This window comes from Hoplias malabaricus, chromosome 18, assembly GCF_029633855.1.
Source record: "Hoplias malabaricus isolate fHopMal1 chromosome 18, fHopMal1.hap1, whole genome shotgun sequence".
NCBI classification, from domain to species: Eukaryota; Metazoa; Chordata; class Actinopteri; order Characiformes; family Erythrinidae; genus Hoplias; species Hoplias malabaricus.
Window position 1 is genome coordinate 34,975,441 of NC_089817.1, and position 22,247 is coordinate 34,997,687.

The following is a 22,247-nucleotide window of genomic DNA, read 5'->3' on the forward strand; positions in this document are numbered from 1 at the left end:
CAAATATTAAAAATATATAAAAAATAATTCAAGATGAATTTAAAATAAATACAAAATAAACATAACAAGCTTTAATATAGATGTAGTAAGTTGTAAATTTATTTAAATATTCACATAAAAATCCATGAAACAATGCTACGTACTGATAGTTACACCAGGGAATTAGTACAAAGTGTGAATAAAAAGTGGTGATGCATAAAGTAATTTTAGTCCATGTTACAGTCAGTAAGATCTGGTAGTGCACAAATATGAAAACGTCACACAAAAATGTCCAGGTTCTTCATTTGAACAAAAGGAAAAGGACAATCACGACATCTTTCAGAAACTCAGTTTACACAGCTTTAAAATTCTCATTCCGACATCCGCCACTGTGTTTAAACAAAGTGGAAAACAACGCAGGCTTTTAAATAGATACAAAACACACATCCCAAAAAAAGTGAATATAAAAAGGCACTTATATTGGTCTTGATCAGCGTTCACTCAGATACATGTTAAAGATTTCAATTATAAACACAACATCCATCAACAGCAGAGCGAGTCTGGGACTGTAACAAAGACCAGGAGCAGACGCTAAATATTTAGATGATTCTCCTGAAATAAACAGGTCCTTTACATTATAAAGCATCTGTTATTTAATAAAAACAGAAAAGAATGACGCTGGATTAAGGGATATTTCGGTTCCAATTTAAATGGTGGAGCAGATCTATTCTGGTGCCGGGATTTCAGCTTCGTAAGAAAAGGCCTAATTCACCGTTGCAGGTGTGTGTGTGTGTGATGTTTTACGCAGTGATGCACATTCAGACGGTGATTAAACTGCAGCAGATGTTCAGTGTCTCACTGGAAAGCGCCAGGGCCCTCAGCTTTTCTCCGATATTAAACGCTGAAGACCACATTCAGGGAGATGAAGGAGCTCTGACTTTCAGCAGGTGATTGGTCGTCTGTTGGTACTTTTCAGCAGGTCACTTTAATGGTGAGAGTACGGTGGCCCAGAAATTCAAAAAAACAATGTTTTGAAAGAAACAAGAGCTCAAAACCATTAAAGAACATCATTTACGTAAAAGAACAGAAAACAACACAACAGTGTCCCTTAATGCTGCTGGGCTGGAGGATGGGGTGTTATTGTGATCGCTTCATTAGTGCTGCTGTGTTTTGATTCTCTGGGCCACCGTAGAAGGTTCTGTACGTCAGCAGCAAAAGTTAGAGGCACTGGTTGATTCTGTGCATAAACTTTACAGAACTGAACATTCAAAGCACTCTTCAGAGATCTGCTACGCTCTGATCGTTTGGTTTGTGGGTTTTGCATAGATTTGTGTTCTGCAGAGAAACGATGATCTAAACTCCCTCTATTTCCCTTTCAGCCGTTTTCACTTCTGCTTTTAAACAGCCACAACTCATTCAAGAGAAGAGAGCTATAACTGAAACTAGTGACGTCCACATTATAAAGTACATGATGATAATAATAATAATAATAATAATAATCCATATACAGTGGTTCAACTCGTGTGTGTAATGATCTTGGTCCAGTCTGTGTCTCAGCTCCTGATGCGGATCTGAGGTGATAAGGTGTAGTTTTGGTCTTGGAGCAGCAGGGGGAGGTGCAGAGTTCAGCCCTGCTCCAAACTCTCCGTCACCTGGACTGTGGAGTAAGTGGGCGGAGCTTGGCGGGTGAAGAAGGAGGCAGCTCTCTTTGGCTTCAAACGTTTTATCTCTTTACCTGAAAACACAGTAAGTACAGAACACCCCACACACACAATTATCAACACTAGCAACCACCTGGGACAACAGCAACAACGAGAGACACCACAGGAATTTCCTGGCAACGCCTCCACACCCTCCCAGGTCAGCGCTGCAGTCTCATGGCTCAGTCAAGCTGAGTGTTTGTGCTCTGCGTTTCAGGGCACATTAGAGCAGGGTTTTGCAAACCTTAAATCACGACCATTGGAGGAGCTGAGTTAGAGGGCGCAGTGGTTAAATCTCCCCCTACGACACGAGACGACCCTTCAACACCCTGATACTTCATCAGAACACAAATAAAACAGAGCAGCGCTTCATTCCCAGGCGACTAGCGCCGCTCTGTAGCAGCTCTGCACCAGTCTGCAGTGATATCAGAGGAGCTGCTGGACTTTAGTTACATTTAGAGCCTCATTCTCCTTCAGAAGAGTTCCACAATCAGAGATTACCCCCCTCTCCTCACTCTTCTGTGACATGGAGCTCAGCTCAGATTCTCATTCTGCAGAGTTCTGTTCACACTACAGTTCCACCTTAAATGTTCTTTATTATTTAAGGTGGAACTGTACATTTACAGCTATCTCCAAAGACCTCAGTAAAGGACATAATCCACTGAAACTACATTAAACTCAGGTAATACACTGGGGGTCATGGGCTTGAAAAAGAAAAGTTTGAAAGCCCCTTCATTAGAAGATGTAATTTGGGACACAACAGCGCCCCCTACAGTCAGTCCATATGAAGCAACTATATAAACTCACCATCGTCGACGTAGCTGATGGTATTGAGTGTGTGCACGCGGCTGCACATCACACTGCTCTGTCTGCGCAGCTGGCCACGCCCCCTCACCTGGCCAACAGGTGCGTTCACCCCAGGTGTGTCCCCCTCAGGTGAGTTTAGGCCAGGTTTGTGAGAAACAGCTGCATCACCATCTGTCCCTGTTGCTGCTGCAGCGTCCCCTACTGAGCGGAGCTCCACACAGAACTCGATCAGTCCACTCATCAGCTCGGCCTGGACACAACAAACATCATCAACAATAGCACAAAAAAAAACAATGGCAACGACACAAACACAAACAAAAAAGAGCAGCAGAAGCACAGTTAATAACAGCTGATTATTTTAATCCTTCTTCTCTGAGCTACTGTTGTAGACAGGCACCAAGTGTTTTCCTGTTACTGCCCCCTACACTTCCTGTAGTGTATTACCATCGCTCAGAGTGAGTGTTGATCAGTAATATATTAATAAAATATGTATAGCTGAACTATAATAAAGGCAGGTAGGTCCATCATTAACAGAATCAATCAATCAATCCTAATCACGGTATTCAGTACCTGTTTGGAGTAAATCTTCAGTAATTTGTTGACAGGTGTGCCGTCCTCTTCTCCGTCAAACTCCAGCCACAGGATGTGGGAGTCTCCCTCTGTTTCAGGGTACGAATGATCCCAGGAGAGTTCACTGAACTTCAGACCAAGCAGAACGTGCTGAAAAATAAAACACACAGGGATCATCAGGACCGTCTACAGCACATCTAATGAAAACACTGATAAATACACGTCTGTAGGCTTTTTAAAAAACAGCACACAGCCAGCACCCTCTCTCCTCTGTCTCCAGGCCCCTCTCCAACAGATCAGATCGTAAAGAGCACGGTTAGGAGGTCAGCAGGGAGCTTCAGCTTTAAAACACAGTCAGCAGAGCATTCTGCTGATCTTCAGCGAAAAAAGAAGTTTATTCAGATGCATGAATAAATCTCGGTGTCGGTGGAGTGTAAACACAGCACAGCACCCTCACTACGATTACAGTGTGTACAGAGAGAGACTGGAGATGCAGGGAATCAGAGTGATATGGAGTGTGTGTGTGTGTGTGTGAGAGAGAGAGAGAGACCTTTTCCTTGTTGTCCATGACATAAACTCCCTCCAGACTGATGGCCACAGTGACACTCTTCCTCCCCCCACGGTGAAGCAGACCCTGAGATGGTTTATCTATGTCCCCAACAAAGAACGCACACCTACACACACACACACACACACACACAGGTCATTTTACTCTTTTATCTACTTTTCCAGTTCACAAGTCATAATTTGTCACAGGAAACAAAATTTAAATGTTTGAGCAGGTGTTTACTGCCCTGTTTGAGCAGGTGTTTACTGCCCTGTTTGAGCCGGTGTTTACTGCCCTGTTTGAGCCGGTGTTTACTGCCTTGTTTGAGTAGGTGTGTTTGAGCAGGTGTTTACTGCCTTGTTTGGGCAGGTGTGTTTGAGCAGGTGTTTACTGCCCTGTTTGAGCCGGTGTTTACTGCCCTGTTTGAGCAGGTGTTTACTGCCTTGTTTGGGCAGGTGTGTTTAAGCAGGTGTTTACTGCCCTGTTTGAGCAGGTGTTTACTGCCCTGTTTGAGCAGGTGTTTACTGCCCTGTTTGAGCAGGTGTTTACCGCCCTGTTTGAGCAGGTGTTTACCGCCCTGTTTGAGCAGGTGTTTACTGCCTTGTTTGGGCAGGTGTGTTTGAGAAGGTGTTTACCGCCCTGTTTGAGCAGGTGTTTACTGCCTTGTTTGAGCAGGTGTTTACTGCCCTGTTTGAGCAGGTGTTTACTGCCCTGTTTGAGCAGGTGTTTACTGCCCTGTTTGAGCAGGTGTTTACCGCCCTGTTTGAGCAGGTTTTTACTGCCTTGTTTGGGCAGGTGTGTTTGAGCAGGTGTTTACTGCCCTGTTTGAGTAGGTGTGTTTGAGCAGGTGTTTACTGCCCTGTTTGAGTAGGTGTGTTTGAGCAGGTGTTTACCGCCCTGTTTGAGCAGGTGTTTACTGCCCTGTTTGAGCAGGTGTTTACTGCCCTGTTTGAGCAGGTGTTTACTGCCCTGTTTGAGCAGGTGTTTACCGCCCTGTTTGAGCAGGTGTTTACCGCCCTGTTTGAGCAGGTGTTTACCGCCCTGTTTGAGCAGGTGTTTACTGCCCTGTTTGAGCAGGTGTTTACCGCCCTGTTTGAGCAGGTGTTTACCGCCCTGTTTGAGCAGGTGTTTACCGCCCTGTTTGAGCAGGTGTTTACTGCCTTGTTTGGGCAGGTGTGTTTGAGCAGGTGTTTACCGCCCTGTTTGAGTAGGTGTGTTTGAGCAGGTGTTTACTGCCTTGTTTGGGCAGGTGTGTTTGAGCAGGTGTTTACCGCCCTGTTTGAGCAGGAGTGTTTGAGCAGGTGTTTACTGCCCTGTTTGAGTAGGTGTGTTTGAGCAGGTGTTTACCGCCCTGTTTGAGTAGGTGTGTTTGAGCAGGTGTTTACCGCCCTGTTTGAGCAGGTGTTTACTGCCTTGTTTGGGCAGGTGTGTTTGAGAAGGTGTTTACCGCCCTGTTTGAGCAGGTGTGTTTGAGCAGGTGTTTACCGCCCTGTTTGAGTAGGTGTGTTTGAGCAGGTGTTTACCGCCCTGTTTGAGTAGGTGTGTTTGAGCAGGTGTTTACCGCCCTGTTTGAGTAGGTGTGTTTGAGCAGGTGTTTACCGCCCTGTTTGAGTAGGTGTGTTTGAGCAGGTGTTTACCGCCCTGTTTGAGTAGGTGTGTTTGAGCAGGTGTTTACCGCCCTGTTTGAGTAGGTGTGTTTGAGCAGGTGTTTACTGCCCTGTTTGACCAGATGTGTTTGAGCAGGGGTTTACTGCCCTGTTTGAGCAGATATGCTTGAGTCGTTGTTTACTGCCCTATTTGAACAGGTGTGTTTGCGCAGGTGTTTGCTGCCCTGTTTGAGCAGGTGTGTTTGTGCAGGTGTTTACTGCCCTGTGTGTGTGTGTGTGTGTGTGCATTTACCCATAGTAAGGCAGTGAATGGCAGGTATGGAGATATTGTCTGTACAATGCTGTGGGCGACTGGGGGCCACGGAAAGAGCGATACTCCATCAGTAATCTCTGTTCCAGCTCAGTGTTACGGCTCCCTCTCGCTCGCAAACTCGAGAAAAACCCTCCAGAACCCAGCACCACGTGAGCTGGGAGAAATGAAGACAGCTTCTTCTGTCTGGGAAACACACACACACACACAGAAGAAAACACTGAAACTTACTTTAACAAACACACAATGAAAAACTCACTAAATTATTAAAGAACCGAAGAACAAAACTAGGGGGGCAGGGTGTGTGTAACGTAGCTGACGGTGGGCAGGGTGTGTGTAACGTAGCTGACAGTGGGCGGGGTGTGTGTGACGTAGCTGACGGTGGGCGGGGTGTGTGTGACGTAGCTGACGGTGGGCGGGGTGTGTGTGACGTAGCTGACGGTGGGCGGGGTGTGTGTGACGTAGCTGACGGTGGGCGGGGTGTGTGTGACGTAGCTGACGGTGGGCAAGGTGTGTGTGACGTAGCAGACGGTGGGCGGGGTGTGTGTGACGTAGCTGACGGTGGGCGGAGTGTGTGTGACGTAGCTGACGGTGGGCGGGGTGTGTGTGACGTAGCTGACGGTGGGCGGGGTGTGTGTGACGTAGCTGACGGTGGGCGGGGTGTTTGTGACGTAGCTGAGGTGGGCGGGGTGTGTGTGACGTAGCTGACGGTGGGCGAGGTGTGTGTGACGTAGCTGACGGTGGGCGAGGTGTGTGAAAAGTAGCTGACGGTGGGCGGGGTGTGTGTAAAGTAGCTGACGGTGGGCGGGGTGTGTGTAACGTAGCTGACGGTGGGCGGGGTGTGTGTAACGTAGCTGACGGTGGGCGGGGTGTGTGTGACGTAACTGACGGTGGGCGGGGTGTGTGTGACGTAACTGACGGTGGGCGGGGTGTGTGTGACGTAGCTGACGGTGGGCGGGGTGTGTGACGTAGCTGACGGTGGGCGGGGTGTATGTAACGTAGCTGACGGTGGGCGGGGTGTGTGTGACGTAGCTGACGGTGGGCGGTGTGTATGTGACGTAGCTGACGGTGGGCGGTGTGTATGTAACGTAGCTGACGGTGGGCGGTGTGTATGTAACGTAGCTGAGGTGGGCGGTGTGTATGTAACGTAGCTGACAGTGGGCGGGGTGTGTGTGACGTAGCTGACGGTGGGCGGGGTGTGTGTGACGTAGCTGACGGTGGGCGGAGTGTGTGTGACGTAGCTGACGGTGGGCGGGGTGTGTGTGACGTAGCTGACGGTGGGCGGGGTGTGTGTGACGTAGCTGACGGTGGGCGGGGTGTGTGTGACGTAGCTGACGGTGGGCGAGGTGTGTGTGACGTAGCTGACGGTGGGCGAGGTGTGTGAGGTAGCTGACGGTGGGCGGGGTGTGTGTAAAGTAGCTGACGGTGGGCGGGGTGTGTGTAATGTAGCTGACGGTGGGCGGGGTGTGTGTAACGTAGCTGACGGTGGGCGGGGTGTGTGTAACGTAGCTGACGGTGGGCGGGGTGTGTGTAACGTAGCTGACGGTGGGCGGGGTGTGTGTGACGTAACTGACGGTGGGCGGGGTGTGTGTGACGTAACTGACGGTGGGCGGGGTGTGTGTGACGTAACTGACGGTGGGCGGGGTGTGTGTGACGTAGCTGACGGTGGGCGGGGTGTGTGACGTAGCTGACGGTGGGCGGGGTGTATGTAACGTAGCTGACGGTGGGCGGTGTGTATGTAACGTAGCTGACGGTGGGCGGTGTGTATGTAACGTAGCTGACAGTGGGCGGGGTGTATGTAACGTAGCTGACGGTGGGCGGGGTGTGTGTGAGACGTAGCTGACGGTGGGCGGTGTGTATGTAACGTAGCTGACGGTGGGCGGGGTGTGTGTGAGACGTAGCTGACGGTGGGCGGTGTGTATGTAACGTAGCTGACGGTGGGCGGGGTGTGTGTGACGTAGCTGACGGTGGGCGGTGTGTGTGTGACGTAGCTGACGGTGGGCGGGGTGTATCTAATGTAGCTGACGGTGGGCGGGGTGTGTGTGACGTAGCTGACGGTGGGCGGGGTGTGTGTGACGTAGCTGACGGTGGCCGTGGTGTGTGTGACGTAGCTGACGGTGGGCGGGGTGTGTGTGACGTAGCTGACGGTGGGCGGGGTGTATCTAACGTAGCTGACGGTGGGCGGGGTGTGTGTGGGCGGTACCTAATGTCTGTGAGGAGCGTGGGGTCGTCCAGTTCCGGGCCGAAGTCTATGGCGCAGTTGAGCGCTCCGAGTCGGACCCAGTGCTCCGGGTCACACGGATAACGGCCTTCCAGAACATTCTGTCGAGCTTCTTCATACAGTAACTTTAACACCCCCTCATCCTCCACCTGTCCAACACACACACACACACACACACACAGGGTCAGGAGTGTGTGTGCCAGTCGTTATCATATAGAACTGTTTTATCAACAATTCTCCACCTGCAGCTCTTTAGTCTTGGGGTAAAACACGTTCCTCCTAAACTGCAGACACGGCTCGTCTGGAGAACACATAACCACAGATTAATACACACTCTGGAACTCTGTGAGTGTGTGTGTGTACTGCAGACCCCAAAATTGTAACACTTCACGAAATTTAGACAGACCATCAACACACACACACGCACCCAGAGAGATGTCCTCTGTGGAGGCAGTGGTGAAGCGGTAAAGCAGATCCTGCCACTGACGACAGAGTTTGTACGGCTGGTGTTTCGGCTTCAGCTGCAGCTCTGAGAGAGAGAGAGAGAGAGAGAGAGAGACAGAGAGTAAAATTACACGACAGAAACACACTGCTGTAGAAACGTTTTCAGAATACTTCTACACTCTAAAATAAATCAGTGAAAAAAATAAGAGAGAAAGATTGGAGCTGATCAGGGATAAAGTGTGGAACAGTGGAACTGTGTTCTCCGGAGTGATGGTGTTCCTCTGGTGTGTGGAACAGTGGAACTGTGTTCTCTGGAGTGATGGGGTTCCTCTGGTGTGTGGAACAGTGGAACTGTGTTCTCTGGAGTGATGGGGTTCCTCTGGTGTGTGGAACAGTGGAGCTGTGTTCTCTGGAGCGATGGAGTTCCTCTGGTGTGTGGAACAGTGGAACTGTGTTCTCTGGAGTGATGGGGTTCCTCTGGTGTGTGGAACAGTGGAACTGTGTTCTCTGGAGTGATGGGGTTCCTCTGGTGTGTGGAACAGTGGAACTGTGTTCTCTGGAGCGATGGAGTTCCTCTGGTGTGTGGAACAGTGGAACTGTGTTCTCTGGAGTGATGGGGTTCCTCTGGTGTGTGGAACAGTGGAACTGTGTTCTCTGGAGTGATGGGGTTCCTCTGGTGTGTGGAACAGTGGAACTGTGTTCTCTGGAGTGATGGGGTTCCTCTGGTGTGTGGAACAGTGGAACTGTGTTCTCTGGAGTGATGGGGTTCCTCTGGTGTGTGGAACAGTGGAACTGTGTTCTCTGGACTGCTGGGGTTCCTCTGGTGTGTGGAACAGTGGAACTGTGTTCTCTGGAGTGATGGGGTTCCTCTGGTGTGTGGAACAGTGGAACTGTGTTCTCTGGAGTGATGGGGTTCCTCTGGTGTGTGGAACAGTGAAACTGTGTTCTCTGGAGTGATGGGGTTCCTCTGGTGTGTGGAACAGTGAAACTGTGTTCTCTGGAGTGATGGGGTTCCTCTGGTGTGTGGAACAGTGGAACTGTGTTCTCTGGAGTGATGGGGTTCCTCTGGTGTGTGGAACAGTGGAACTGTGTTCTCTGGAGCGATGGGGTTCCTCTGGTGTGTGGAACAGTGGAACTGTGTTCTCTGGAGCGATGGAGTTCCTCTGGTGTGTGGAACAGTGGAACTGTGTTCTCTGGAGTGATGGGGTTCCTCTGGTGTGTGGAACAGTGGAACTGTGTTCTCTGGAGTGATGGGGTTCCTCTGGTGTGTGGAACAGAGGAACTGTGTTCTCTGGAGTGATGGAGTTCCTCTGGTGTGTGGAACAGTGGAACTGTGTTCTCTGGAGTGATGGAGTTCCTCTGGTGTGTGGAACAGTGGAACTGTGTTCTCTGGAGTGATGGGGTTCCTCTGGTGTGTGGAACAGTGGAACTGTGTTCTCTGGAGTGATGGGGTTCCTCTGGTGTGTGGAACAGTGGAACTGTGTTCTCTGGACTGCTGGGGTTCCTCTGGTGTGTGGAACAGTGGAACTGTGTTCTCTGGAGCGATGGGGTTCCTCTGGTGTGTGGAACAGTGGAACTGTGTTCTCTGGAGTGATGGGGTTCCTCTGGTGTGTGGAACAGTGGAACTGTGTTCTCTGGAGTGATGGGGTTCCTCTGGTGTGTGGAACAGTGGAACTGTGTTCTCTGGAGCAATGGGGTTCCTCTGGTGTGTGGAACAGTGGAACTGTGTTCTCTGGAGCAATGGGGTTCCTCTGGTGTGTGGAACAGTGGAACTGTGTTCTCTGGAGTGATGGGGTTCCTCTGGTGTGTGGAACAGTGGAACTGTGTTCTCTGGAGCGATGGGGTTCCTCTGGCGTGTGGAACAGTGGAACTGTGTTCTCTGGAGCGATGGGGTTCCGCTGGTGTGTGGAACAGTGGAACTCTGTTCTCTGGAGCGATGGGGTTCCTCTGGTGTCTGGAACAGTGGAACTGTGTTCTCTGGAGCGATGGGGTTCCTCTGGTGTGTGGAACAGTGGAACTGTGTTCTCTGGAGCGATGGGGTTCCGCTGGTGTGTGGAACAGTGGAACTCTGTTCTCTGGAGCGATGGGGTTCCTCTGGTGTCTGGAACAGTGGAACTGTGTTCTCTGGAGCGATGGGGTTCCTCTGGTGTGTGGAACAGTGGAACTGTGTTCTCTGGAGCGATGGGGTTCCTCTGGTGTGTGGAACAGTGGAACTGTGTTCTCTGGAGTGATGGGGTTCCTCTGGTGTGTGGAACAGTGGAACTGTGTTCTCTGGACTGCTGGGGTTCCTCTGGTGTGTGGAACAGTGGAACTGTGTTCTCTGGAGCGATGGGGTTCCTCTGGTGTGTGGAACAGTGGAACTGTGTTCTCTGGAGTGATGGGGTTCCTCTGGTGTGTGGAACAGTGGAACTGTGTTCTCTGGACTGCTGGGGTTCCTCTGGTGTGTGGAACAGTGGAACTGTGTTCTCTGGAGCGATGGGGTTCCTCTGGTGTGTGGAACAGTGGAACTGTGTTCTCTGGAGTGATGGGGTTCCTCTGGTGTGTGGAACAGTGGAACTGTGTTCTCTGGAGTGATGGGGTTCCTCTGGTGTGTGGAACAGTGGAACTGTGTTCTCTGGAGAGATGGGGTTCCTCTGGTGTGTGGAACAGTGGAACTGTGTTCTCTGGAGCAATGGGGTTCCTCTGGTGTGTGGAACAGTGGAACTGTGTTCTCTGGAGCAATGGGGTTCCTCTGGTGTGTGGAACAGTGGAACTGTGTTCTCTGGAGTGATGGGGTTCCTCTGGTGTGTGGAACAGTGGAACTGTGTTCTCTGGAGTGATGGAGTTCCTCTGGTGTGTGGAACAGTGGAACTGTGTTCTCTGGAGAGATGGGGTTCCTCTGGTGTGTGGAACAGTGGAACTGTGTTCTCTGGAGAGATGGGGTTCCTCTGGTGTGTGGAACAGTGGAACTGTGTTCTCTGGAGTGATGGAGTTCCTCTGGTGTGTGGAACAGTGGAACTGTGTTCTCTGGAGAGATGGGGTTCCTCTGGTGTGTGGAACAGTGGAACTGTGTTCTCTGGAGAGATGGGGTTCCTCTGGTGTGTGGAACAGTGGAACTGTGTTCTCTGGAGTGATGGAGTTCCTCTGGTGTGTGGAACAGTGGAACTGTGTTCTCTGGAGTGATGGAGTTCCTCTGGTGTGTGGAACAGTGGAACTGTGTTCTCTGGAGCGATGGGGTTCCTCTGGTGTGTGGAACAGTGGAACTGTGTTCTATCTTTGAGAACTAATCGGTCTAACTAATGTATCTCACTAGAGAGTGCATATTAAAGTTGTGAAGAGTGTAATAAGGAGGTTATTACCGAGCAGAGGGGAGCAGAGCCAGAATGCGAAGGCGTCCTGATCCGAGTCCGGAACCTCCAGAGCGTGACGTACCAGCCGACACAAGTCCTGGACACACACACTCACCACACCCTCCACACTCAGCTGCACCACACCGTCACTCACCAGGTACACCAACACATCCTGGACTGGTGAGAGAGAACAGAGAGAGAGAAAACAGAGGGAGAGAGAGAGAGGGAGAAAACAAAGAGAAAGAGAGAAAACAGAGAGAGTGTGAGAGAGAAAGAAAAGAGAGATAGAGATTTAAATCACAATAAATCTGCAAATAAATTAGAGTTAGGGTTCAGTTCCCTGCTCAAGTAACAACCCAACACCAGTAAGAGATGAGTGTGTATTACAGTGTGAAGTAGACTGCTGCGGTGTGTGTTAGTGTGTGTATCACTGACCGCGAGAGAGAGATGAGGCAACACTTCCACGGTGAGAGTGAGACAGTCCTGCATCTGAAAACTCACTCTCATCACCATCCATCTGGAAAATAACAGACCACCTTAAAACACGCCACCTTAAAACACACCGCCTTAAACCGGTTCTGCTCAGTTGTCTCATTTCTCCTCTCGAGTTTTCACCGGTTTCGCTCGGCTCTCTTATTTCTATTTCTCGCTGTCATAAGAAAGCAGAGCTGCACTGTGATTGGAGCTATTCAGATGAGGGGGAGGTGCCAATATAACTGACGTCAGAAAGGGAGTTAAATCTGAACGGCTCGTTGGCTCCCGTGGTTCCAGATGGCAGCAGCACACAAAAAAACTGACAGAGGAATATTAGGGTTTAAAAATTTCAGCTGTAAACATTTCGGGAATAAAATCACAACCACAGCTAGAACCTTTGAGATGAATTATTATAAATGTTTATTAATCAGAATTAACGGGTCTGAATTTGGGTCTCTGTGCTTCATCAGAAACAAGTAAATAAACAACAACTAACAAATAAACAGCGTCATAAACAACCAACCTACGTTCTGCTTCTATCTGGAATGTTCCGTTCCACCTTAAAAGTTGCAGCAGTTACTTTAGCTGCCTCCGGCGCCACAGTGTAACAGCTCCAGCGTTTAAGGTGGAACGACAGAGTTCTACAAAATAAGCCATCTTCAGCTTATTATCGCGGATTTCCTTCTTTAATCTTAATCAGTAATTCATGACTACATTCATTTTGATCTGAAAGTTTAAAATAATTAATAAAACCTATAGATGATCAGTTTTAATTGCGCTTTTCTGTTTAAAAATCTCTAATTCCATGTCTTAGCTTTAGCCTCGCCGCAAATAAACCACTCAAACTCACCTTTATCGATCCACAGTCGGCGCTCCCCACTTTCCGGTCACTAAGAGTCGCGAGACGGAGCCTTAAATATCAATATTTGTGATCATAAACACTTTAAATCATCAATATTTTCAGGAGAGAGATGTTTCTCTGAGGCAGCGGCGCTGTTTGAGCGTTGGGCGCAGTGCCGTCAAGCGGCAGGAGACAGAACTGCAGCGCCGCGCCCTCTGGCTTAGCGCACCCTGTCGGTCACTCAGGAGAAGAGCGCACTGTGATAGAGCTACAGAGAGAAAGAGGGATCAAACAATAAAGAAAAAGAAAGAAAGGAAGAAGAAAATCTTGCGGTTAACAGGAGATTAAACGTGGAAAAGACAGAGACAATGTAAATGAAGAAAAGAAGAAACAGGTGAAAGACTGAAAGTGAATACATTTGGAGAGAAGGAAATATAAAGAATAAATAAAAGGTCAGAAAGAAAAAGAGAAGGGACAGAGAGATGGAGGGGGTAACGGATCTGTTTTGAGGCGCTGCTGTTGTTTACAGAGATTAGACTCCGATCACAAATAGTTTCCACATCTTTAAATAAACTCCAATTCAGTCACTCGCAGTAGGAAACTTGGACTGGGACCAGTGACGTCATGCGGCTTAAAACACATCTTTTGCTGCCACCTGGTGGCTGAGCGCAGGAACTGCAGCATTTATTCACTGCAGAAAAATAATTAGATCTCGAACTTTAAATGTAGCTCCTAAGTCAATGTTTTAAAATGTTTTAGGGCAAATTTACCCCACATTTGAGGGTTGTGTTGTTCACAGCATGGTGTTTTTCTGTGAACGCCCTGGATGCTCCTTCAGTTGGTTCCAAGGTCAGGTCCAGAGCTCAGTGAGGTTTTATCCGTGACTCTGACCCTGAGGTGATGTTCCTGAGGCTCCCCTCTGGCCTCATGGTCTGGTAGGTCAGAGGTTCCTCAAAGCTCCTGTCGTTCCGTTCACGTTCTACACAGTGTCTTTTTCTAAAAGCAGTGTTACATTCTAAACAGACGGATAATGTCATTTATCAATGATCACTATTCTCTCAGTACGTTACCCAGCATGCACTACACCAGCGCAGAAGCGTCTCTTTAGCTCTTTACTAATGTTCTAGGCTGGGTTCTGCGCTCAAATAGAGGAACATAAACAGACAACAGTTCACACAGCTTCACACTTTATTTAATAAAACACTGTCAGTCGCTAAATCAGAGAAAACAGTACCACGTTTAGAAACAGGAATCCCAGCACTTCACCAAGATTCCCCACAGTTCCAGAGTGTGGACCTGGCCCCCTCTGCTTCCATTCACCTCCACTGTCCACTGTCCCCCACCGTCTACTGTCCTCACTTTCTGTGAGGGGCTTTTAGAGGAGGACGTCTGGCTCCATTCACCTCCACTGTCCACTGCTCTGATTGTGAAAGGTTGTCTGGGACACTCTCCATCGTGTTTACAGGGAATTCTGGAAAACTGCTGGGATTCCCCACAGAGTCCAGCAGGGGGCAGCACTGTCACATTAAACTGCAGTCGGTGATTTATTTTAAAAACAGTTTCTTATACGTTTTGGAATAATCTTAACACACGACAGTGTTTACTACAAACACCTCCACCGGCTCCTCCCTGATGATTGGACGGTTCACCTGTTAGTGAACTACATCACCCTCAGAGCTGCTCTGACCCCGCCCCCAACACATGGGCGGAGCAAAGGTGGGAACGTCGCTGTGGGGTTTTCTCAGGTTAGTGTTTAGGGGCGTGGCTTTGGGAGGAGGGCTGGATGTAGGGGGCTGGGCTCTTCAGGGTTTATTTAAAATAATTTTTATAAAAACCGGGCACACACTGGTCTCTGGAAAATCACCCACTGCAGCTTTAACCCCCCGCTCTCTGTGAACTCTGAGCTCAGAGAATACAGTACAAACACCTCCTTCAGATAAATCTATAAAACACTCTCATAAATAACTTTAACACAAACCAATTAAATAGAGTCTAACTTTAAGGCACAGAACCGTTATCAGAGCATTAATAAAGATATATAAACAGAACCAGTAAAAACACACAGAACCCATTCTCCAGTGGAACCCGTTCTCCATCGGAACACACCCTTCATCGGAACCGTTCTTCTTTGAAGCCCTTTCCCCATCGGAACCGGGTCCTGCTGCTTTTACACGAACACAAACATATTTTCAGACAAAAACGGAACCAGTGGGTTTTTAACTGGTTCTAAAGTTCTAAAGTGTGACTGAGAACAATCTCCTGGTGACGAGGGTGACGAGGCACGTTTGGGTGATGTATCCCAGGATGCACTGCGGCGGCGGGTTACTGTAACACACACTTGTCTTTGTTGCTGAATTTCCGCCGACGAAGCTCCAGCCCTCGCTCCAAACGAGCATCTTCCTCCAGAGCCCTGCAACAACACCATCATCATCATCACCTTCATCATCATCATCACCTTCTTCATCATCATCATCATCACCTTCATCATCACCTTCACCTTCCTCATCACCTTCATCATCATCATCACCTCCATCATCATCATCATCATCACCTTCTTCATCACCTTCATCATCACCTTCACCTTCATCATCACCTTCCTCATCATCATCATCACCTCCATCATCACCTTCACCTTCATCATCACCTTCATCATCATCATCACCTTCATCATCACCTTCACCATCACCTTCCTCATCACCTTCATCATCATCATCATCACCTTCATCATCACCTTCATCATCATCATCACCTTCATCATCAGCTTCATCATCAGCTTCACCTTCATCATCATCATCACCTCCATCATCACCTTCAACATCATCATCATCATCATCACCTTCATCATCATCATCACCTCCATCATCACCTTCTTCATCATCATCACCTTCACCTTCATCATCATCACCTTCACCATCACCTTCATCATCATCATCAACTTCACCATCACCTTCATCATTATCACCTTCACCTTCATCATCATCACCTTCATCATCATCATCATCACCTTCATCATCATCACCTTCATCATCATCATCATCACCTTCATCATCATCATCACCTCCATCATCACCTTCATCATCATCATCACCTTCATCATCATCATCATCACCATCGTCATCACCTTCATCATCATCACCTTCAACATCATCATCATCATCATCATCATCACCTTCATCATCATCATCACCTCCATCATCACCTTCATCATCATCATCACCTTCATCATCATCATCATCACCTTCATCATCATCATCATCACCTTCATCATCATCACCTTCACCTTCATCATCATCATCACCTCCATCATCACCTTCATCATCATCATCACCTTCATCATCATCATCATCACCATCGTCATCACCTTCATCATCATCACCTTCAACATCATCATCATCATCATCATCATCATCATCACCTTCATCATCATCATCACCTCCATCATCACCTTCATCATCATCATCACCTTCATCATCATCATCATCACCTTCACCATCACCATCATCACCATCGTCATCACCTTCACCATCACCTTCATCATCATCATCACCTTCACCATCACCTTCATCATCATCACCTTCACCTTCATCATCATCACCTTCATCATCATCACCTTCACCTTCATCATCATCATCGTCATCACCTTCACCATGACCTTCATGATCATCATCATTTTCATCATCACCTTCATCATCATCACCTTCACCATCATCATCATCATCACCATCGTCATCACCTTCACCATCATCATCATCATCATCACCTTCACCATCATCATCATCATCATCGTCATCACCTTCGCCATGACCTTCATCATCATCATCATTTTCACCATCACCTTCATCATCATCACCTTCACCATCATCATCATCATCACCATCGTCATCACCTTCACCATCATCATCATCATCATCATCACCTTCATCATCATCATCACCTTCATCATCATCATCATCACCTTCACCATCACCTTCATCATCATCATCACCTTCACCTTCATCATCATCATCACCTTCATCATCATCACCTTCACCTTCATCATCATCATCGTCATCACCTTCACCATCATCATCATCATCATCACCTTCACCATCATCATCATCATCACCTTCACCATCACCTTCATCATCATCATCTTCATCATCACCTTCATCATCATCACCTTCATCATCATCATCATCACCTTCACCATCACCTTCATCATCATCATCATCATCATCACCTTCACCTTCATCATCATCATCACCTTCATCATCATCATCACCTTCACCTTTATCATCATCATCACGGTTATCACAAGAGTTCCTGTGTGAAAGAGGCCTGTGTGAGTTACTGACCCTCTCTCCTTGGCGTCCATGTCCCTCACCAGCTCGTCTCTCTGGTTCACTAGTGCCACCAGCTCCTGCAGCAACAACTGCTCACGCACCTGCTGCCCCTCACTCTTCATCCAGTCTACACACACACACGCACACACACACACATACCCACACACACACACACACGCACACATACCCACACACACACAGCAAGACAAGAGATATTAAAGATGCTCTCTGGCTCCACCGCTCTCTAGAGATCTCACTGTCTTCCCGATGTTGTGTGTGTGTTATATGTGTTATATGTGTTGTGTGTGTTGTGTGTGTGTGTGTGTGTGTGTGTGTGTGTGTTGTGTGTGTGTGTGTGTGTTTGTTTGTTTGTGTGTGTTTGTGTGTGTGTGTGTTGTGCGTGTGTTTATGAACCTTCCACTGCCATCATGGCTCTGAGTTCTCTGGTCAGAAGCTCAAACCTCCGCTCCAGATCCTGCTCCTGCTGCCTGCAATGTCAGAGAGACATCAGAGAGACATCAGAGAGACACCAGAGAGACGTCAGAGAGACGTCAGAGAGACACCAGAGAGACACCAGAGAGACACCAGAGAGACACCAGAGAGACGTCAGAGAGACGTCAGAGAGACCCCAGAGAGACGTCAGAGAAACATCAGACAGACGTCAGAGAGACGTCAGACAGACGTCAGACAGACGTCAGAGTGACGTCAGAGAGACATCAGAGATTTAACCACATGTAACCCTTGTGTTATTTTAATAAAAAAAAAGTCTTACAGTAGCTCGAGATGATCCTGTCTCCGGATCAAAGCATTCTTCTTATTCACCAGAACAAACCACTCCTGGATCAGCTCCTCCTCCTCGTCTTTATCAGCCCCTGCAACGAACACACACACACACACACACACACACACACACACACACACACCACAGTGAAAATCCACACACACTTCTCAACTGTCTGTTTCTCATCCTGTCTCTCATCTGTCTGTCTCTCACCTGGCTGCCTTTCATCTGTCTGTCTCTCACCTGTCTGTATATCATCTGTCTGTCTCTCACCTGTCTCCATGAGCGTTCTGAGTCTTCGCTCCACTGCAGCTGCTCTGGTGTCGATGTGTCTCTGTTCTGCTTCCAGAGCTTTAATTTCACTCTCCACATACTGACCAGCGTCCTGCAGATACTGACCACACACACACACACACACACACACACACACGACACAGACAGATAAACAACACAAACACAACAAACAAACAGGAGACATTCACAGAGATAAACAGAAACAACAGAGTGTAGAGAGAGAACAGAAACACAACAGAGGAGAGAGAAAAAGTACGGCCTCCATTTAGTGACAAGAAAGAAAATATGAGAAAGAGAGAGACAGAGAGAGAGACGAGGGGCGGGGGGGTAACTGACCGTACTGTCGTCCCTCACTGGCCTCGACTCAGAGATTCCTGTAAACACAACATTCACACGTCATTCACTTTTAAAATATCAACTGTCCCCCATAAGCCCCCAGCACCCCCTCCCCACCCCCGGAGCACAGTAATTTCATTGTCTGAGATATGCCCCTCCCCCTGATTAATATTCATATCTGACGTCACATATTTTATACATTTTACCTGTTGGAGATTCAGGGACAGTCTCCTCCCCTCTACACACCTGCAAGACACACACACACACACACACACAAATAAACACAAACATACACAGAGATGGTGAGGTGAATGTATGAGTGAGTGAGTGAGTGAGTGAAGGCTCTGCGGTCAGTGATGGTGAGGTGAATGTATGAGTGAATGAATGAGTGAGTGAGTGAAGGCTCTGTGGTCAGAGATGGTGAGGTGAATGTATGAGTGAGTGAATGTATGAGTGAGTGAGTGAGTGAGAGAAGGCTCTGTGGTCAGTGATGGTGAGGTGAATGTATGAGTGAGTGAATGTATGAGTGAGTGAGTGAAGGCTCTGTGGTCAGAGATGGTGAGGTGAATGTATGAGTGAGTGAGTGAGTGAAGGTGTGTTTTCAGCAGATCTGTGTCCCTCACCTGAGCCAGGTTCAGTCGGGAGGCGTTGGACCGAGGCGGAGCCATGGGTGTCGGACCCACCCCCTCAGGCCTCTGCTCCGCCCCCTCTGGCCTTGGCTCATTAGTCCTTTGCTCCGCCTCCCTGTTCGTGCGCTTGGCCCTGGGGGGTGGGATCAGGGCCCCGCTGGGTTCTGCGTCAGCCCCGTCTGGTTCTGTGTGTGCTCCGTTAGGTTCTCTGTGGGTTCTGCCTGGTTCTCCTGATAAGGCTCCAGCCTGCAGCCTCTGGGCACAGAACCGGGCGGCGGCATGGACGTCCGGAACAGCGGGGGCAGCGGCCAGGCCGTAACTGGACTCGCTGCTGTTCCGCTCGATCTGGAGAACGCTGAGCTCCTGACCCGTGAAGTGAGACCGGATCTGACTCAGGAACGTCATCACGATCAGACGATCCGGAACCGACGGCAGAACCATGTCTGACGGCTCCAGGAGGCGAGAGACTCCCAGAGACGAGAACTCATCAAATGCCTGTGGAACACGGTGCTCATTAATAACACGTTCACCATGAACTCATTAACGAGTGATTACCATAATATTACTATCATATTTACAGCGTTATTAAATCACTGATGATTAATAAAGGGAGAATCCTCACCCTCTTGTTGTTGAGCTGGATGTCGTGAGGCTGCAGTGAGTCAAAGTCTCTGTGGAGAACAGACAAAGAGAGACAGAGAGAGAGAAAGAAAGAAAGAAAGAAAGAAAGAAAGAAAGAGGCAGAGAGAGCGAGAGAGAGACAGACACAGGGAGACAGAGAGAAAGAGACAGAGAGATACAGACACCGGGACACAGGGAGATACAAAGTGACAGAGAGAGACAGAGAGAGAGAGAGAGAGAGAAAGAGAGACAGACAAACACAGGGAGACAGAGAGAGAGAGAGACAGACAGACACAGGGAGACAGAGAGAGAGAGAGAGATAGAGAGAGAGACAGACACAGGGAGACAGAGAGAGAGAGAAAGAGAGACAGACAGACACAGGGAGACAGAGAGAGACAGAGAGAGAGAGAAAGAGAGAGAGACAGACAGACACAGGGAGACAGAGAAACAGAGAAAAAGAGAGATAGATAGACACAGGGAGACACAGAGAGAAAGAGAGACAGACAGACACAGGGAGACAGAGAGAGACAGATAGAGAGAGAGAGAGAGAGAGAGAGAGAGAGAGAGAGACAGAGAGACAGACACAGGGAGACAGAGAGAGACAGAGAGAGAGAAAGAGAGACAGACAGACACAGGGAGACAGGGAGAGATAGACACAGGGAGAGAGATAAACAGAGAGAGAGAGATAGACACAGGGAGACAGAGAGAGACAGAGAGAGAGAGAGAGAGAAAGAGAGACAGACACAGGGAGACAGAGAGAGACAGAGAGAGAGAGAAAGAGAGACAGACAGACACACGGAGACAGAGAGAGAGAGAGAGAGAGAGAGACAGACACAGGGAGACAGAGAGAGACAGAGAGAGAGAGAAAGAGAGACAGATAGACACAGGGAGACAGAGAAACAGAGAGAGAGAGATAGACACAGGGAGACACAGAGAGAAAGAAACAGAGAGAAAGAGAGAGAACAGATGGAAGTTAATGAGCCGCAGAGCTGTGTGTGTCCACATGTATCACTGCTGATATGTGAGAGTGTGGCGGTGGCGCCCCCTGTGGGCAGAGGCTCCTCACATCTTCTCTGGATGGAAGCGGTGCAGAATCGCGCAGAAGCCCAGGCCGTTCCTCCAGGACGTGCTGAAGTTAGTGATCTTCACCCCCCGGTATCCCTCAGTCACCTCCTTACACCACTCCAACAGAGACTGGGACGAGCTCACCAGAACCGGGCTCGGAACCGAAGAACCCTGACACATAGGTGAGAGAGAGAGAGAGAGAGAGAGAGAGAGAGAGAGAGAGAGAGAGAGAGAGAATTTAGCTGAGAGCTAGGGATTTATTTAGTGCTGATTTTAGAGTTAAATTCACCTCTGGTTCTGATTCAGGTTTTGGTTCTGGTCCAGACTCCTCTGTCAGACTCTCTGGCTCCAGGACGGGTTTCTTCTTGTTGCGCTGGGGAGCTAGATCTCTGGGTTCTGCGTTTCTGTTTGTCTGGAACTCAGTGTTCTCCACTGGAGACAGAACCTCAGTGTGTTCAGAACCAGGGCCAATCCAACTGGACCTACACCATGAGAGAGAGTGAGAGAGAGAAAGAGAGAGAGAGAAAGTGAGAGAGAGTGAGAGAGAGTGAGAGAGAGAGAGAGAGAGAGAGAGAGAGAGAGAGAGAGAGAATGAGAGAGAGTGTGAGTGAGACATTGTGAGACATTGATCGTGTTCTGAGATGAAGGAGATGCAGAAACAATGGAGATTCAGCTGGAAATCTCTTCCCACGATGCCCCCTGGGGGCCCCCTGAGAAATACACTCAGCATCACACACTCTCACATGGACAGCTCCGAGCACTGGACGTAGACGAAGACGGGGCGGTTAGGTAAAGACACGACAGCGAGATGTTAGTGAGATTTCCACACTCTCCCTGAGACTTACAGATCTCCATCCGCCGAGGACGTCTCTGTGGGAACCTCCTCGCCTTTCAGCGTTAGGTCAGGCTCCTTGCCTTTAGAACCGGGTTCTGTTTCCTCTGGGCGTTCTGTGGGTGGAGCTTCTGTTGGTTCATGGCCTTTTTCCAACACCTCAGCCCCTCGCTGATCGTGCGACACTGCAGCCTCGGAGACCGTCTCAGTTCTTTTACTCGACTGCTTCTCACTGACGTCTCCACCAGCGTCCAGCGAGATCTCCACCTCTGGGACAGATGATGGGGCGCCGCGTGCCTTCCCCTGAAGGGGTGGAGTCGGGGGGAGATGGAAGTCGGATTCAGAGGGAACGAGGCGCCTCCTGGTGCGAGGAACTGGAACTGGAACTGGAGGAAGACCTTTTCTCTCCTCGCCGTCTTCGGTGTCTTCTGCCATTTGTCGAATCTTCTCCAGCAGGATCTCCTCCTCTGAGACGTCAACAGTCTTTTTAGAAAGTTCCGGAGGCTCCTCCGGCACCGCAGAGCTTCTCAAACAAACC

At 48.9% G+C, this 22,247-nt stretch overlaps 2 protein-coding genes across 6 annotated transcripts in view; both read right to left on the minus strand.

Annotated features, from left to right (window-relative positions):
• Positions 1-87: 87 nt before the first annotated feature.
• On the minus strand, positions 88-13,005 carry frmd8 (FERM domain containing 8). Its single transcript, XM_066650823.1, has 11 exons — positions 12,839-13,005; positions 11,950-12,031; positions 11,524-11,691; positions 8,169-8,270; positions 7,984-8,042; positions 7,724-7,890; positions 5,503-5,706; positions 3,607-3,730; positions 3,057-3,206; positions 2,487-2,736; positions 88-1,714 (listed from the first exon to the last, which is right to left on the minus strand). The coding sequence occupies exons 2-11, from the start codon at positions 12,029-12,031 to the stop codon at positions 1,605-1,607; spliced, it is 1,416 nt and encodes a 471-aa protein (XP_066506920.1). The 5' UTR covers positions 12,839-13,005; the 3' UTR covers positions 88-1,604.
• A 1,004-nt stretch (positions 13,006-14,009) lies between these two features.
• ehbp1l1b (EH domain binding protein 1-like 1b) overlaps positions 14,010-22,247 on the minus strand; it is a 31,504-nt gene continuing 23,266 nt past the window's right edge. For 3 of the 5 annotated variants that reach the window (XM_066650689.1, XM_066650685.1, XM_066650687.1), the window contains 12 exons: positions 21,723-22,247; positions 21,167-21,359; positions 20,879-21,048; positions 19,814-19,862; positions 19,186-19,686; positions 18,769-18,808; positions 18,563-18,600; positions 18,206-18,326; positions 17,924-18,023; positions 17,566-17,639; positions 17,164-17,278; positions 14,010-15,239 (listed from right to left, as the gene is read on the minus strand). The exon at positions 21,723-22,247 is cut by the window's right edge and continues 372 nt beyond it. In XM_066650689.1, coding sequence (XP_066506786.1) covers positions 15,152-15,239; positions 17,164-17,278; positions 17,566-17,639; positions 17,924-18,023; positions 18,206-18,326; positions 18,563-18,600; positions 18,769-18,808; positions 19,186-19,686; positions 19,814-19,862; positions 20,879-21,048; positions 21,167-21,359; positions 21,723-22,247 — 2,014 coding nt within the window. In that variant the 3' untranslated portion in view covers positions 14,010-15,151. The remainder of the gene's footprint in view (positions 15,240-17,163; positions 17,279-17,565; positions 17,640-17,923; positions 18,024-18,205; positions 18,327-18,562; positions 18,601-18,768; positions 18,809-19,185; positions 19,687-19,813; positions 19,863-20,878; positions 21,049-21,166; positions 21,360-21,722) is intronic. The other 2 variants (XM_066650686.1, XM_066650688.1) reach the window with 2 other exon arrangements.

Excerpts from the sequence above, each read along its gene's own strand:
- frmd8 (XM_066650823.1), bottom strand. The coding sequence starts at position 12,031 with ATGGATGGTGATGAGAGTGAGTTTTCAGATGCAGGACTGTCTCACTCT. Across the intron at positions 8,043-8,168 it reads CACAGAGGACATCTCTCTGG|ACGAGCCGTGTCTGCAGTTT; the intron begins GTGCGTGTGTGT and ends TGTGTTCTCCAG. Across the intron at positions 7,891-7,983 it reads CCAAGACTAAAGAGCTGCAG|GTGGAGGATGAGGGGGTGTT; the intron begins GTGGAGAATTGT and ends TGTGTTGGACAG.